This window comes from Bison bison, unplaced genomic scaffold, assembly GCF_000754665.1.
Source record: "Bison bison bison isolate TAMUID 2011002044 unplaced genomic scaffold, Bison_UMD1.0 scf7180017864167, whole genome shotgun sequence".
Classification (NCBI taxonomy): Eukaryota; Metazoa; Chordata; class Mammalia; order Artiodactyla; family Bovidae; genus Bison; species Bison bison.
In genome coordinates, this window is record NW_011494739.1 from 3,574,504 (window position 1) to 3,589,899 (window position 15,396).

The following is a 15,396-nucleotide window of genomic DNA, read 5'->3' on the forward strand; positions in this document are numbered from 1 at the left end:
CCCTCGCTGGGCCTCGGGCCCCCATCCACTCCATACCCACTGGGAGTCTTCTTCCAGCTCAGGGGCACCAGGCTGCCTGGTAACACAGGCTGGTCCGTGCCCAGGCACCTCCACGTCCCCCACCTTGCACAGGGCCTGCCTGGGTAGTCACAGGGTGGCCAAATCACCCCCAGCCCATCCCCGTTGGAGGCTGCCTGGCCGCCTAGGCTTCACCTCCTCCACTTCTGTGTCCTCAGCCCTCGGTCAAGATTAGCTCCTTGATCTGCATGTTGTCAGGAGAAACCCAGAGGACATAGACAGGCAGGGGACCTCGACTAGAAAGAAAGTCAACCTCCAGTTTACTTTGGGACCCAACTCTTGTTCCTGCTTACTTAAGATTCCAGGGTTTGGGCCACAGAATTCCCAGAAAACTGGTGGTCTGGAATTCTGTTCACCCTGGGTATGGTCCCTACAGAAACCAAACACTGAGAAGTGAGCCATGCTGGGTATTTCAGAGCTCAGAGGTGAGACATAAAGGCCCCTGGGTGCTCCCAGAACAACCAGGCCTTGTGGGGCACGTTGTGGAGCTCTGAGACGGGAAATCCCACGCGCCAGGCAGCTGCCTGCGTCTGGCATCCCGGGGGCGGGTGGGCGAGACGCCGAGCATGGGAGACTCATCTTTCGAGACTTTCCCCAGTTGCTCCATTTCCTCCAGCCTCCAGCTCCAGCCCGAAATAGCACAAGGTAAATTCAGCCTCCTTCACGCACACACTCAAGGAATAAACAAACACACTCATGTTGGGTCATATTTCCTACCTATTTTTCCCCCCCCAAAAAAAAGAACCACAGGCTGTTTTAAGATTCCAAACCCAGACGCAAAAAAAGTTAAGTGAAGCTGGGAAAAAGGAAATGAACTCAGCAATGGAGTTTGCAGACAGAGCAAGTGTTGTGAGGACCACAGTCCAGGTTTTCAAAAACAAAGACCAGATCGCGATGCAGAGCAGGGAGGGGTGCTGAGAGGTGACAGGGAGCGGGCAGGCTGAGGACACACCCCTGTGCCAAGCATCACATGTGCCTTATGCCACTGTACCCCTGCCAGCCCTACCAGGTGGGCACACTTGTCCTCTGTTATATTTTGTCCCTCCCCTAGGAGAAGATAAATGGTAAAGTGTCTGCCTGCAATGGGGGAGATCCGGGTTCGATCCCTGGGTCAGGAAGATCCCCTGGAGAAGGAAATGGCAACCCACTCCAGTATGCTTGTCTGGAAAATCCCATGGACAGAGGAGCCTGGTAGGCTATAATCTGTGGGGTCACAAAGAGTCAGACACGACTGAGTGACTTCACTTTCTTTCTTTCAGGAGAAGATCCTGAGTCAAAGGCTTGAATGCAAGTGGTTTGTCTGAGAAGTGACCCCAGGAACCACCAGGAAGGGGGTGGGAAGTAAGGCAGGGATGGAAAGAGGTCAAAACATGAAGCTGTGGGCATCTGGGGCTCACATCCGCCAGGCGCCCCCGGACGCTGTCTGAACACAGCTCTGCGTGGTACTTCCTGGGGCATGAGGAGGCTGGAGTCAACATCCACTTGCCGTTGCCCACCTGCGATGGAAGGATGCTCCGGGGGCTTGACTCTGAAGTGGGTTGCCTGCATCCGAGGGTCAGAGAAAGCCCCGGGGCAGGAGAGGGCGGTGCCGAGCAGAAGCATCTAGACTGCGGCTCCAGCCAGCCATCACAGGGAGGAGGTCTTGTCCCAGGTCACAGCTGGCGAGGTCAACACAGCAGGAGTGCCCATCCTGGGCAGCCAGGGACTCCATCCCCGTGATGATCTATAGGGGGCGCCTGTGGGCGTGGGACCTTGGAGAGAAGACCCAGGGATGAAGGGGAAGCTGGTGGGTGGTCCCTCTTACAGGAATCAAGACTACAGACCTCATGGATTCTTCTCCTAGGAAGAAGGAGGGATGTGCCGCGAGCCCTGCACGTGTAAAAGTCACTCAGTCATGTCCGACTCTTTGTGACCCCATGGACTGTACAGTCTATGAAATTCTCCAGGCCAGAATACTGCAGTGGGTAGCCTTTCCCTTCTTCAGGGTATCTTCCCAACCCAGGGATCGAACCCAGGTCTCCCACATTGCAGACAGATTCTTTACCAGCTGAGCTACAAGGGGAAGCCCAAGAATACTGGAGTGGGTAGCCTTTCCCTTCTCCAGGAGATCTTCCCAACCCAGGAATTGCACCGGGGTCTCCTGCATGGCAGGTAGATTCTTTACCAGCTGAGCTGGGGAAGCCCACCCTGCATGTGTAATGCCGGGAGACGTTCTCCAGGGGCTCTGCTGGAAGACGCTCTCCAAGGAGACACTCCATTCTTCTTCCTTCGACAAGGACTGGCTTCTCTGGGAGCTGCTCCTTCGAATGCTTGTCCCACCTGAAAACCTGACTCACAAACCACCCCGCACCCCTATTCCCCTGGCCTGTGGACCCAACCCTGGAGCCAAAGGTTGAGCCCAAATCCCTCACCCACAGCATTAAGGGGAAATGAGACATCTGCTTTCGGACCCAAGTGTCATCTTTAAAAGTCCCTAACTAGGCTCTGAGGAAGAGCCCCCAAAATTTAAAGTCCTACCCCCTTAAAGGCTCTCACCATCTAGTTTTCACTCAAGAAGAGGAACCACAGGATGTGTGTCAGGCACCAGGGGTGCAATGGTCAAAGGCCCCAGAGGCCACAGGCTGAGGACCTGGCGATCTTGACCACCTGAGTGCAGATTTGGAGGATGCGGGTGTCGAGTTGGATTTTGAAAGAGGTCAGGTTGAGACAGATCAGCAACAGTAGCAGAGGATTATGACTAAGTGCTCTGTCTAAAGCTGGTTGATTGTCATTGTCACCAGGAAAAAGCAAGGTATAAGAAACCCACAGGCAAGAGGTGCCCAAGGAGACGTGACGACCAAATGTCATGTAATGTTGTAGAGCGGAAGAAGGACACTGAGAAAAAAACAAGAAAACCTGGGTCAATTATTGACTTCAGTTCATAATAATAATGCGTCAACATTGGTTCCTTAAATATAGCAAATGCACCAAACTCATGAATGTCATTGGGCTTCCCAGGTGGCTCAATGGTAAAGAATCCATCTGCCAGTGCAGGAGAGACAAGAAGACACAGGATCAGTCCTTGGATGGGGAAGATCCCCTGAAGGAGGACATGGCAACCCACTCCAGTATTCTTGACTGGGAAATTCAGGACAAAGGAGCCTGTCAGGCTACAGTTCCCCCGGGTCACAAAGAGTCACACATGACTGAAGCAACTTAGCACACATGCATACATACGGGGGATCTTAGCTCCCTGACCAGGGATCAAACCATACCCCTGCAGTGGAGGGCAAAGTCTTAACCACTGGACCACCAGGGAAGATCCACTCCTCCAATTGCCCCCAAATGCCCAAAGACCTGGGCACTATCGAGGGAAAAGAAGAAAATGGTGCTGTTGCAGGCTGGCAATTGGAAGACAAAGGAGGAGCCAATGTTTGGAAGCATGCTGAGCATTTACCCAAGTGCCAACTTCCACCCTGAACTTGAAATAACCAAGGGCTTCCTTAGTCATGGTTGACTCCTTTAAAACATCCCCTTCCTGGTGAGCCTGCATTTCCCATCCTTACTGAGTTCACATCTGAACAGGCACTTTTCTTCCCAGCTACAGATGACTGCTCATGACCAAATTGAAAAATATTAATTCTCTCTGTCTCCTGCCAAAAAGGCTAAAGCAATTACAGGCCCTGATATGAAACACAGATGTTAATACATTTGGAAAAACAGACTCCTATGGACGAGCAGAGGTCCAAGTATGAAGTGCTTTTGGAATTAAAGCACCGGGATCAAGTTATACAGCCAGCCCCCAATACTGAAGCCCATTCTTCCAAAATTCATTCCAGCATAGGGAACCCAGGGCCAGGGCATACAGGCTGACATGTCCCCTACTTGCAAACAAGAACCAACCCACCCTTGGGTACCCACTGGCACACAAACTCAAAATAATATAATTATAATCATCAGAGGGAAACTTCCCTGGGATCGAAAAGTATTATAATTATGGGCAATTTTCACTTTTTGGAAATTGGGCTCAGATGCTGAAGAAAGATTGCAAGAGAGGTGTTCTCGGGTTTCAGTTCTGGAAGAGAGAACACATTGGAAGGTTTGCGAGGATGGACGGGCCCAAGGCTGGATGCTCGGGAAGTGAGAGAGGGGCACCAGCAGGTACCTGTTTCACATAGCCTTGTGCCAGCCGCTACGTCTGGTGCTAAGACTCCTCGTGAAAGACGCTGCTACTGTCAGTCCATTCAGGAAGCCCACGGCTAGGAGGCTAGATCCCTTTAGCTCCATTCATGCCTATGTGTCTCGCTGAGCACCTACTGTACGCCAGGTTCCAGGCACACAAGATGGAACAGTGAGCAAAGCGCACCAGACGCCTGTCCTCATGGAGAGTTCGTCCCTGGCTCTGCTTCTGGGTCACCATGATGGTCTCCACACTCCCACTCAGATCTTCGCTGATGAGGCTCATGGGGGCTCACGAGCCACTCGAGTCCATGTGGATCCCAAGCCCTTGGTCTTTACTGACTGTCCACACAGCATTTCTGAGACAAGCAGGGCAGCTCTTTTGTCTTCTCAACCTCAGTTCCCTTGTGCAGAAAATGTTTCCCTCCCATTACCCAATTCCTAGGATTGCCATGAAGAGAAAGGGATGTGTGTATCCACCAGCCAAGGAGGAAAAACAGATATGATCGGGGACAGATACACACATCCTTTCCTTAACCCCTAACCCGCTACTGTGCCTCAGTTCCCTTGCCTGCAAAATGGGGTGAATGGTGGTACCCCCCTCGGGGGCTTGGGAAGGACAGTGACAGCACACTGCGTGCCCTGAGCAGTCAGCTTTGTCATCGTCACCGTCGGGCAAAGACAGACAACTCTTCCCTCAGTTCGCAGAGGTGTTACCCAAACCAGAGCGTGCAGATTACATCGCGAATTCGGAAGACATCAGCCAAACGAACAAGAGGTAAAGAAGTGGCCCTTTCTATGAGGTGGGTCTGCAAGGGGCTGCCTCATGGGACACTTGATCACCTTGACCTTTGCATTCATTAAGCATTCAATCCATGCAGTGACAGGAACAGGGCAGAGAAGCAACTCCTTATAAAGTCTCCTCAGCATCTCTATTTAGAATCTTCTCTCCCAGAAAGGTGTCTCAGCTGCCACCTGCTCACTCTGGGGAATCCGACACCAGTAAAGCATTGTCCTGGGAGAGGAGGCAGGGCAGGAGTCTCCACCCGCACTGAATGGATGATAGGACTCCCACAAGGTCCCTCAGATCCTCAAAGAAGCAGGAAAGAACAAGGAACAAGTCCACTCTGGGGATACTCAGACTTGTTACATCAGAATTCTGAGGTGGAGGGGGTTGGGGGACGGGGGTGGACCCAGCATTTGAAATTTTACTTGATGCCTGGTTTTGAATTCCACCTTTAGTGTGTGGCCTCGGGAAGGTCATCTGACCTCTCTGTGCCCCAGTGACCCCATCCACAAAATGGGAAAATAAGACATCCTGAGGATGTCGTGAAGACTTAGGGCAACTTGGAAGCACTCGACGCAGAGAATTTGCCACCACTGACTTGTGTCTTGCCCTGTGAAGCCAGTTTGGGGATGAGTTACAAAAGGAAATGGAAGGCACAAAGGCTTTAAAAGGCACCAAGGCCCACATTGGCCCTGGTCCACAGGACAGGGGGCCAACAGACAAGTGGTCCCGGGCTGCAGAGCAAGGCAGGCCAGCTGCGACTTGACCAGCACAGCTTGAGCCCGACACAGCTTGTTCCACTCAGTGGGGGAACTGCTGGATGCAGGTTTTTTTTCCAGTGCAATCCCTCTGGGCACGTGAGTAGACCCCAAGGGCCCCTGAGTCCTGCTGAAGCTGCTCTGAGCTGGGATTCGGAAGAGGCCCTGGAGGAAGGTGGCCAGGAGTGCTTGGGTGCCCTGGACCAGGCTGCTGTCCCCTGACTTTCTAGGACATTTCAGCCATGCCTGGACAGCCAGTGCTCCCTCTTTGCCCTCTGGGAAGCTGAACCAGCAACTCCCAAGAAAACAGCTCAAAACCAGAGCTCACACCCTGGGGCGGAGGTACTGTGGTGCGAGGTGAAAGCCAGGAGACGCAGAACCAGGCACGTAGGCCCTCTGTGGGAGCAAGAATACTTCAGGAGCTCCCGGAAACCTCTACAAGCAGTGCCCAGCAGGACCTCTCCATTCAGCCTGCCCCTGCCCCTGTGCCACGGAGCAGTCAGTCAGTCAGGGCCTGGTCCACACTCGGGCTCAGTCCTCTGGGAAGGAGACAGTCTTCTCTGAGAGACCGAGCCAAGAGGAGTCCAGGGGCCTGGGCTAGAAGAAATCTCTCCCCCTTGCTCTCCTGGGCATGTGTGACGGCCCACAGAGGAGGGAGAAGAGAGAGCTCAGACAACTGTTCTCAGTTTGGGCTACACCTGGGAGTTTAAAAAATCCTGATGCCTAGCCGTACCCCAAACCTCAGTCGTGTACTGAGTATGTACATACTTTGCGACCCCTTGGACAGGGCTCCTCTGTTCATGGAATTTTCCAGGCAAAAATACTGGATTGAGTTGCCATTTCCTCCTCCAGGGGATCTTCTTCACCCAGGGATTGAACCTGCGTCTCCTGCATTGGCAGGCGGATTCTTTACCATTGAGCCGCCTGGGAGGCCTGGTTATGCAGGTGATTCTAATGAACAGCCAAGGGTCAGGACCACAGCCAGGAACTGGGAGTCACCCTGTTTGAGCCTCTTTCCTCCAAGGTGCTGCTGTGACCGAGAACTCAAGCCCTGGAATCCAAGAGACCTGAGGCTGAGTCCCAGCTCTGCCCTGTTGGAACTGTGGGGTCTCAGGTAAATAACCTCCCCTCTCTAAGCCAGTCGCTACACCTGGGAAATGGGGATATCAAGTCTCTGAAGGGTCATCTCCAAGGTCCTCAATGAACGTGAAGTGCCCTGCAATGCGACCATGTCCCTCTGTCCACTGCTCACAGTGACTGAAGTCAGATAAGAAGATAATGAGCAGTCTCATTACCAAGTCCTGACACGACAGACTTGGGAAGGGTCTGATGACCCACTGCCCTAGGGCTGCCCCAGGGCATGGAGACTGCAGTGCTGTGCCCACAACACCCCCTGCCCCCTGCTCCCCATAGTGGGATGTCCTCTCCCCCAGCAGTTCCCCTCCCAGTTCTGTGCATCGCTTCCCCGGGAGCTTGTCAGACACACAGAAGCTCAGGCTGCACTCCAGCCATCTGACTTGGAACCTGCATTTTCACCGTGTCCCTCTGAGGTCACCCTCCCGGCAGCCAAAGTCCCTGAGACACACAGAGGGACATTTTTTATCCTGCTGCCAGCTTCATCTTGACTTTGGCAGTGACGGAGTCCCCACGAGGGGGTTCTGCTGGCCGGCTGCCGCCAGGGTGTCTCACTGACCAGCTGCATCTCCTACAGGTGGGGCAGATCTGCAGGGACAAAGCGTGGACCCACAAGGAGAGGGGAGGAGAAGGGGGAGGCTGGAAAATGTCCAAGTTCCACAAATGAAACCCATGAGCTTTCGGGACCAACACCTTCACCCTGAGTTGGAACCAAAGCTAGAGCCAAAAGGGACAGAAGTGGCACCAGCTCCTGAAAGCCGAGCCCCACTGCCCAGCCCCTGGTCCAGCGTTCAGAAAAGGAGGGCAAGACTCTAATCCCTTAGCACCTCCCGCCACACCTCTTCCCCAGCAAGGCCACTGAAGCCAAGGCCACCTTCCCCAGACCTGCTTCTCAGCCCCGACTTCCCCCACAGCAGGCCAAGGGCGGCCCCAACACGCTTCTCCAGCTGCAAGCTGAGCCCGAGGGCCATGGAAGGCCTCCAGCTCGGCTCATTATCGGAATTTAATCTGGATTCCAAGAGATCAAGAGGACTCTGTGGAAAGTGGCTGCCACAGGGGGAGAGACGCTGAGGCCGACCCAAAGCCGGCTAATCCCCAGCACCCCGAGGGCTTTCCTGGAGCTCAGGCAGAGCCTCGCCAGATGTCCCAGCTCCAAGCTCCGCACAGCTGGGCGGTCGGTGTCGGGGAGGCCACGACTCCCTTAGCAGAGGGAGCAGACAGCTACACGGTGAGGCGGCGGGGGTGGGAACAGGGCTTCTCTCAGGGTCAGATCAGCCAAAGGCCTTCAGCTTGAAGCGGATGCATGACCCAGGTTGGGGAAATGCAAACTAGGGCTCCACCTCCAAGCAAGCTCAGGCCTACATCCCCATCAGATACTGCAGAATTAAGGGATTTAGCATAGATGGTAAAGGCAGTCCCACCCCCAAAACCCAGAGTCCTTCATTTTCCGAAGCAGGTCTCTGCATTCCCAGCGATGAAGGTGAGGATGGTAGTGGTGATGGTGGTGAGGATGGTGACCACGCTGACAGTCATGGTGATGCTTCTAATATCTGCTAAACCTTCACTGAGCACTTACTATGTTCAAAGTAAATTTGTCAACTCCCTTTATCCTCACCACAAGCCTGGGAGGTAGGTTCAGTTATTATCCCCACTGTACAGAGGAGGAGGCTGAGCCTCTGAGGGGTTACTACTTCCCAAGGCCACACTGGTACAGAGTGTCGGGATTTGAATCTATACTCTGGTTGTTTTTTTTCTTTGTTTGCCCATGCCTTGCAGCATGCAGGATCTTAGTTCCACAATCAGGGCTGGAACCCACGCTGCACAGTGGGTGTGGAAGCACAGTCTTAACCACTGGACTGCCAGGGAAGTCCCCAAATCTACACTTTAAAGAGCTGGACTGTCCTAGCTGAGGAATTTATGTCATAGGATCGTTTTGATTCTGGATTCAAAAACAAAACCCACCCAGAAAAAAAGAATAATTTTTTGAAAAAATTGTTTAACCTTTTAACTTTTAGAGAATGAGGGCCTTGCTTCTTTCTTTCAAGTACTATGGATAAGAAGTTTGGAAGTCTAAGGCAAGCAGCCCCTCCTGCCCACTGGCTGCCTCTGTCCACTCCCTGCTCTACATTATGCTTTGCACCTGCCGTATCATCCTATGTCGCCTCCTCTGTCTGAATGTCACCTCCTCGAGGGGCAGGGACTGGGGTCCGGTCACATCCACCACTACCCAACACACAGCAGGTGCTCAAATGCCTGCTGATGGGGAACTTGGTCTCCCAGCAAAGCCCAGAGGCCCCGAGGCAGGAACGCAGAGCTGGGCTGAGCACCCCCAAGATGACCTGCCACGCTGGCCACAGAGCCACTGACAGCTGTCCTGCCCATTCCTCTTCCAACCACAGTGACTCAGGCCTTCTCTCTTTCCTGGGCCTCTGGATTCACCCCACGGATCTCAGGCAGGGGTGAGGAGGTGGCCACTTCAAACTACGACAGAACCAGGTGCCCACGAAGACAGCAGGTTGACACAGGCAGAAAGACGAGGAGCTGCCGGCAACCACCACAGAAGCCAGAGGCTGGTGTTTCATCTAAGCGAGGACCTGGCGGCCCGCCCCACCCCGGCATCACTGCCTCCCTCGTGTCCTTCCAACAACCCATGCTTGCTTGTCTCTACCTCAAGACAGTGGCCCCTACAGACACTGAGACACTGTCTCCTCACCCCATTTCAGATCCTTCTAGTCATTCAAACATCCCCAGCTCAACAAGCCGTCTAGGAACACCAATCGCCTTATCAGGCCAGTGGGTCTACTTATTTGCTAAGTTGTTGATTGCCCATCTTCTTCACCCTGTTATGGATGGAACTGCATCTCCTACAAACATATACTCCAGTCCTACCGCGGGGACCTCTGATTGGGACCTTCTTTGGAATTAGGGTCTTTACAAATGTAATTAGGTAAGTAATGAAGTCGTGCTGGAGCAGGGCAGCCCCTAAGCCAAGATGACTGGTCTCTTTATCAGAGGAGGAGAGGCATGCAGAGAGCACGCAGAGCCGTGTGACAACAGAGGCAGAGACCAGAGCAGTGCGGCTGAGAGCCAGGGATGCAGTCAAGGGCCAGCCTCTTCCAGAAGCTGGAAGAGAAAGGAAGGATCCGTTCCTGCAGATATTAGAGGGAGCACAGCCCTGCTGCCACCCGGATTTCAGACTTCCGGCCCCCAGCTCTGTGAGCACATTTCTATTGTTCCCAGCCACCCCATGTGTGGCGCTTTGGGAGGGCATTTAAAAATGCCCGATGGGAACTTCCCTGGTGGTCCAGTGGCTAAGACTTCGCCTTCCAACGCAGAGGGTGACAGTTCAGTCCCTGCTCTGGGAGTTAAGATCCCACATGACTCATAGCCAAAACAAAACAAAGCATAAAACAGAAGCAATATTGTAACAAGTTCAATAAAGACTTAAAAAAAAAATCACCCACATCAAAAAAAAAAATTGAAAATAAAAAATTGCCCAGCTTTGAGACAAGGTCCCTGCCCCCATGAGCTGGGCTGGTTTATCCCAGTGGTTTAACAGAGGTGGTTGAATAAGTGAATGGCTGGACTCCCATGGATCTCTCCAAATGCAGTGGCCTCTGTGTCCTGTGGGGGAAGCTCGTGCCCACCAGCCCCCTCTTGCCATCACTGTCTCTGCTGCTCTTCCCAGCACATGGACGGGAGGGAGAAAGCCCCACAGGTGCTTGGGGTGCTAGTTGGGGTGCTCCTCACATCAGGGGCAGTGCCTGAGGACGCTCCAGTCCTGAAACAAGCTCCACCCACATCAGCAGCATCCCAGCTGACCCCAACGACCCGGCCAGGGAGGGGGAGCACATTCCTGCCTGGAGATCTTGGAGGAAGAGCCACCCAGGCGACACCAATCAACCATCTCAGTCCTGCTCAGCCAAACCCAGTTGGGGCAGCCACATTCCTGAGGTTAAACCTCTTGATGGAGGTTTCTGAGGCAGGTTTGGGGAGCCTGCCAGAAAGCCCAGAGCGTGAGCTGGGCTCGAAGTTTGTACAAGTGGACTGATCAAGTGCCATTAACCAATAGCCTCTGGGTACCTGCCTGGCCCCCAGTACATCAGCCTTCACTAAAAAAAACAGTCAAACATATGCTCTTGTTCAAGAGCCCCAGGAGCTTTGTGAGAGCATAGAGCAGACATATGTCACCCTTGGGGAAAGAACTCAATGCTTCTTGTTGTAATTGGGTCTGGGAGCCAGGGTCCAGCCTGCCAGGGTTAACTGGGGCTTCTGAGGGCCTTCAGCAAGATTTCGAGGTGAATGACAAGGCTGTCGCTGCCTGCCCAGAACCACACCCACAGTCTCTCCCCGCCGGAAGGGTCTGTCATCCTCTGCAGCAGGGGGACAGTATAGGAAAGTGCAGACAAGTGGGGACCCTAAAATGCAGATATAGTCCACACTGAGCTGCCATTTGTCACCCATCAGACAGAGTAACAAAGATCAGAACGGTTTGATAAGACCATGTTCGGGAGCCCATAAGGGCCACAGGCTTCCTCTATGTGGCTGGTGGGAGTATAAACTGACAGAACCTCCAAAGAGAACAGTTCAGCCAAATCTATCAGAGTTACTGACGTGTGGGCCCTCGACCCCACAATTCTGTTTCTAGAACTCTATCTGACTGATAGACAAGTGTTGGCCACACAGCCCATGCTGTTTATAATTCATAAAAATTGAGAGCTCAGCGTGTGCACACAGACAATTGGCTAAATACCCTCCAGCACAGCCCGCACGATGGGAGATGCATGGTGATGAGAAGAACAAGGATACCCCTGGGTAGCGATGTGAAAGGATCGACAAGGTTCACTGTCAAGATCATCAAGGTTTAGCAACAGATGTAGGTGTAGGAGACACTGCATGATGAGACACCATTTGTAAAAATATTTAAATGCACAAATATACTTGCTGATTTGAAAGAACTCAAGAAACTGCGGGCAGAGACAGTTAACTAAGGCAAAACACTGGAAACACTCAAGAAAAACTTGGTTTTCTAGTATTTAAGATGACCCCCCAAGTGACAGGGCTTGCCAAGCCAAATGTGCTAACAGGTTCCCTTTCCCACTGAAGAGGCCAGGACAGTCCAGCAGAAAGGAGGCACCCACACTGTCTTCCTTCCATTAATTACGATGAGTGGTAGGGAGGGGAAGGTCTGACATCCCAAGATGTCCGAACACTCAGCCACTGGGTAGCACGACCTAGGTCGCGTCCACCTCCAGACTTCAGAATGTCCCTGTTAGGGAAATGTTCCAGCTCATTCTCTTAACCTTCTCACCCCTTGGAGGACTTTGAAACAAAACTAAAAGGTCTCAAGAAATTAAAGTCTTTCAACAGAAGCTTCCGGTTCCTGACCTCAAGATTCTTGGAAGGCTAAGAGTTCTCTGCCTGTTTATTTTTCATTTGTGGATTTTTATCCCCTAAACATTTCATTACAAACAGCCACTTTCATTGGTGGCCTTACATCACGTGTTGGGTTTCAGTGATGCGTGGGAGATAGGCAGACTGTCAAAAATGCTTCTTCCTCTTCTTCATCCCCCTAAAGACACACTGACCCAGACAGACGACCCATAAATATCCATAGGGGGCCACACAACCGCAGGCTCCCCTGGCTGTCCCTATTCCTAACCCAACCTGCTGATGGTGATAGTTTTAAGAAATGGCGACATACACCATTGTTGTTGTTTAGACACTAAGTTGTGTCTGATTCTTTGTAATCCCATGGACTCTAGCCCACCAGACTCCTCTGTCCATGGGATTTCCCAGGAAAGAACACGGGAGTGGGTTGCCATTTCCTTCTCCAGGGGATCTTCCTGACCCAGGGACTGAACCCACATCTCCTGCATTGGCAGGGGGATTCTTTACCACTGAGCCACCAGGGATGCCCAACCTACACCATACACTTTCTCTAAAAAAGATAAACAGCCTGGCATGTGGTTGGTGCTCCCTCAGTCAATCCAAAAGGAAATCAATCCTGAATATCCCTTGGAAGAACTGATGCTGAAGCTCTAATACTTTGGCCACCTGATGTGAAGAGTTGAAGCATTAGAAAAGACCTTGATGGTGGGAAAGATCAAGGGCAGGAGGAGAAGGGGGCAAGAAAGGACAAGATGGTTGGATGGCATCACCGAGTCAACGGATATGAGTCTGAGCAATCTCCAAGAGATAGTAAAGGACAGAGAAGCCTGACGTGCTACAGGCCATGGAGTCGCAAAGAGTCAGACACGACTGAGTGACTGAATAACAATAACATGGGAAGTAGCCACGACAGACCGTGCCTCATCCTCTGCCGCTGCCTCCTCTCAGGAGGAGCTCAGGACCCCGCCCAGGCCCCAGGATGGTACCCACCTGCCCAGGTGCTCTTGCAACACCTGGTAGACACTGATCCGGAATGTCTCATTGTGGAAGTGTTCCCGGATGTAGTCCTTGTAAATGCGGAACTCAGCTGCAGTCACGGCCTCCCCTTCTGGGATCTTGGAGAGATCAAACCGGAACTCCCGGTGGTGGTAGCGTGGGTGGAAGAACTCTTTGTCATGTTCCACTGGGAAGGGAAGGAAACACACATGGGTACCAAGAGCTCATTAGTGACTGGGTTTCACTCTCCAGCTCAGAGTCCAAGCATCATGCCTATGCTTGCTAGAGACCTGCCCATAACTGGCAACCCCTGGTGATGACTGCCTGTTCCGGGCCAGGCCAAGCTGAGAGTGGGGGTGTGGACCCCCAGTTTACAAATGAAGACAGCTAAGGAACCCAGAAGTACAAAAATGTATGTTTGCCCATCGTGTGCTCTGTGATGGGTCTCACACTGAGCACTCTTGGCCATCACGTGATAGAACATGGAGGCAGGATCTAGCCCCATTTTACAGATGAGGAAACTGAGGCTCAAGGAGGCCAGGTAACTTGCCCAAGATCACAAGTTAGGTGAATGGCTGAACTCTGAAACCCACACTCTTAACCTTTATACTCCCAGGAGCCAGGCGGCCTGAGACTAAGTAAGTTGTGCCAGTTGAAGTCTTAGCCAAGTTACTTGACCAGTGTGTGTGCCCCTTCCTCCAGGGTTAACACTGGCCTTTTCTCATAGGGAAGATCACAGGAGGTGGCGTTTAGGGCAGAGCCAGCCAAATGGAAAATAACTGCATTTGTCATAGTTACAGAGCCTCTCAAGAGAAACAATCACATAAGAGAAATAAACTGTGCATGCAAGTATTTACATAGTTCAGCTACGATAGCATTATTTGAAAAAAATTACAATAGATCAAATGGAAAAGAAATGTTTGAATAAGCATGATATTAACACAGGTACAATCACTTAAATCACAGGCAATGAAGAAAGAAAACTTAGACATATAATCACAAATACGGTTTGCTGCAGCAGGTGTATATACAACTTTTTTTATGTGCAAAATAAAACGTATTTTAACTGCTAAGACAGTTAAGATATCAGAGTTATAAGACTTCTTTTGAATAAATTGTCCAACTAAACTTCTTTAGGATCCTTGGGATGACTTTCTAAGTGAATTTCTTTCATTAATTATTTTAAGACAATGAGAGGCATGAACCATGACATTATTCTGTTCTTCCTGAAACCCAGAGAATCTGGTGATGTATCAAAGTCAGAATAGTCATTTCTTAAAAGAAGAGCAGTGACTAACTCAAAGTTCAAACCAAATCCCAAATCTTACCTTCTCAAGCTTTCCATTTTATATAGAAACCACTCCACAGTGTGAAATCTACACAATTTCAACCTCAGGGATCAAGACAGTTTAACAGTCACCATTAAACTATTAGGGAGGGAGAAACTTTGAGGGAGAAAATTGTGTCTTTACACTCTGTTGTTAAATCACTGTAGTTGATGACCCAAGACTTGAGTTAAAATAAATGTCCAGAGTTGATATGTCCCTGAGTTCATTAAGAAAAGCTACCTAAGGAGACCCAGAACCTAGGAATCCAGTTTTTTTCCTCCCACAGCCCCTTGTATTCCAAAACACCACTGACTGAGAGAGCTCACACCCATGAACATAAAACTTTCACCTTCAAAGGATTAAAAGGATCCAAATCCCTGAGAAAGATAAGTCCAAAGAAAGTGGATTATGGAAAAACCATCCTGACAGTAACCAGCCTCATGACGGTCCCCAAAGCCAATTAATTCTACTGTCCTTCTTTGATAAAAGCCTGAAATAATTACCCCAAAATTGGCCCTGGGAGGGGAAATTCTGAGCTGGAGGGTGTCAATAAAGGGTAGAACAACAGGAGGCCCCTCAGCTGGGTGTCTCCTCTCTTGACCTTCTGCCACGTCAGCCAAGACCTCTGCCCCACATTCAGGTCAAACCTGATCCCCAAGCATCAGTCAGGAGTGTCTTGCCTCCTCTCCACGTCTGGGGTTCCTCCTCTCAGCACCTGGGGTGCCACCTCTCAGCATCTGGGGTGCCACCTCTCAGCATCTGGGGT

The 15,396-nt window shown here is 51.5% G+C and overlaps 1 protein-coding gene across 1 annotated transcript in view; it reads right to left on the reverse strand.

The window, feature by feature from the left end:
* Positions 1-15,396, reverse strand: part of BMP7 (bone morphogenetic protein 7) — a gene marked incomplete at its 5' end in the record, with an annotated part of 86,369 nt that overhangs the window by 39,988 nt on the left and 30,985 nt on the right. The window contains one exon of the mRNA XM_010841900.1: positions 13,297-13,489. Coding sequence (XP_010840202.1) covers positions 13,297-13,489 — 193 coding nt within the window. The remainder of the gene's footprint in view (positions 1-13,296; positions 13,490-15,396) is intronic.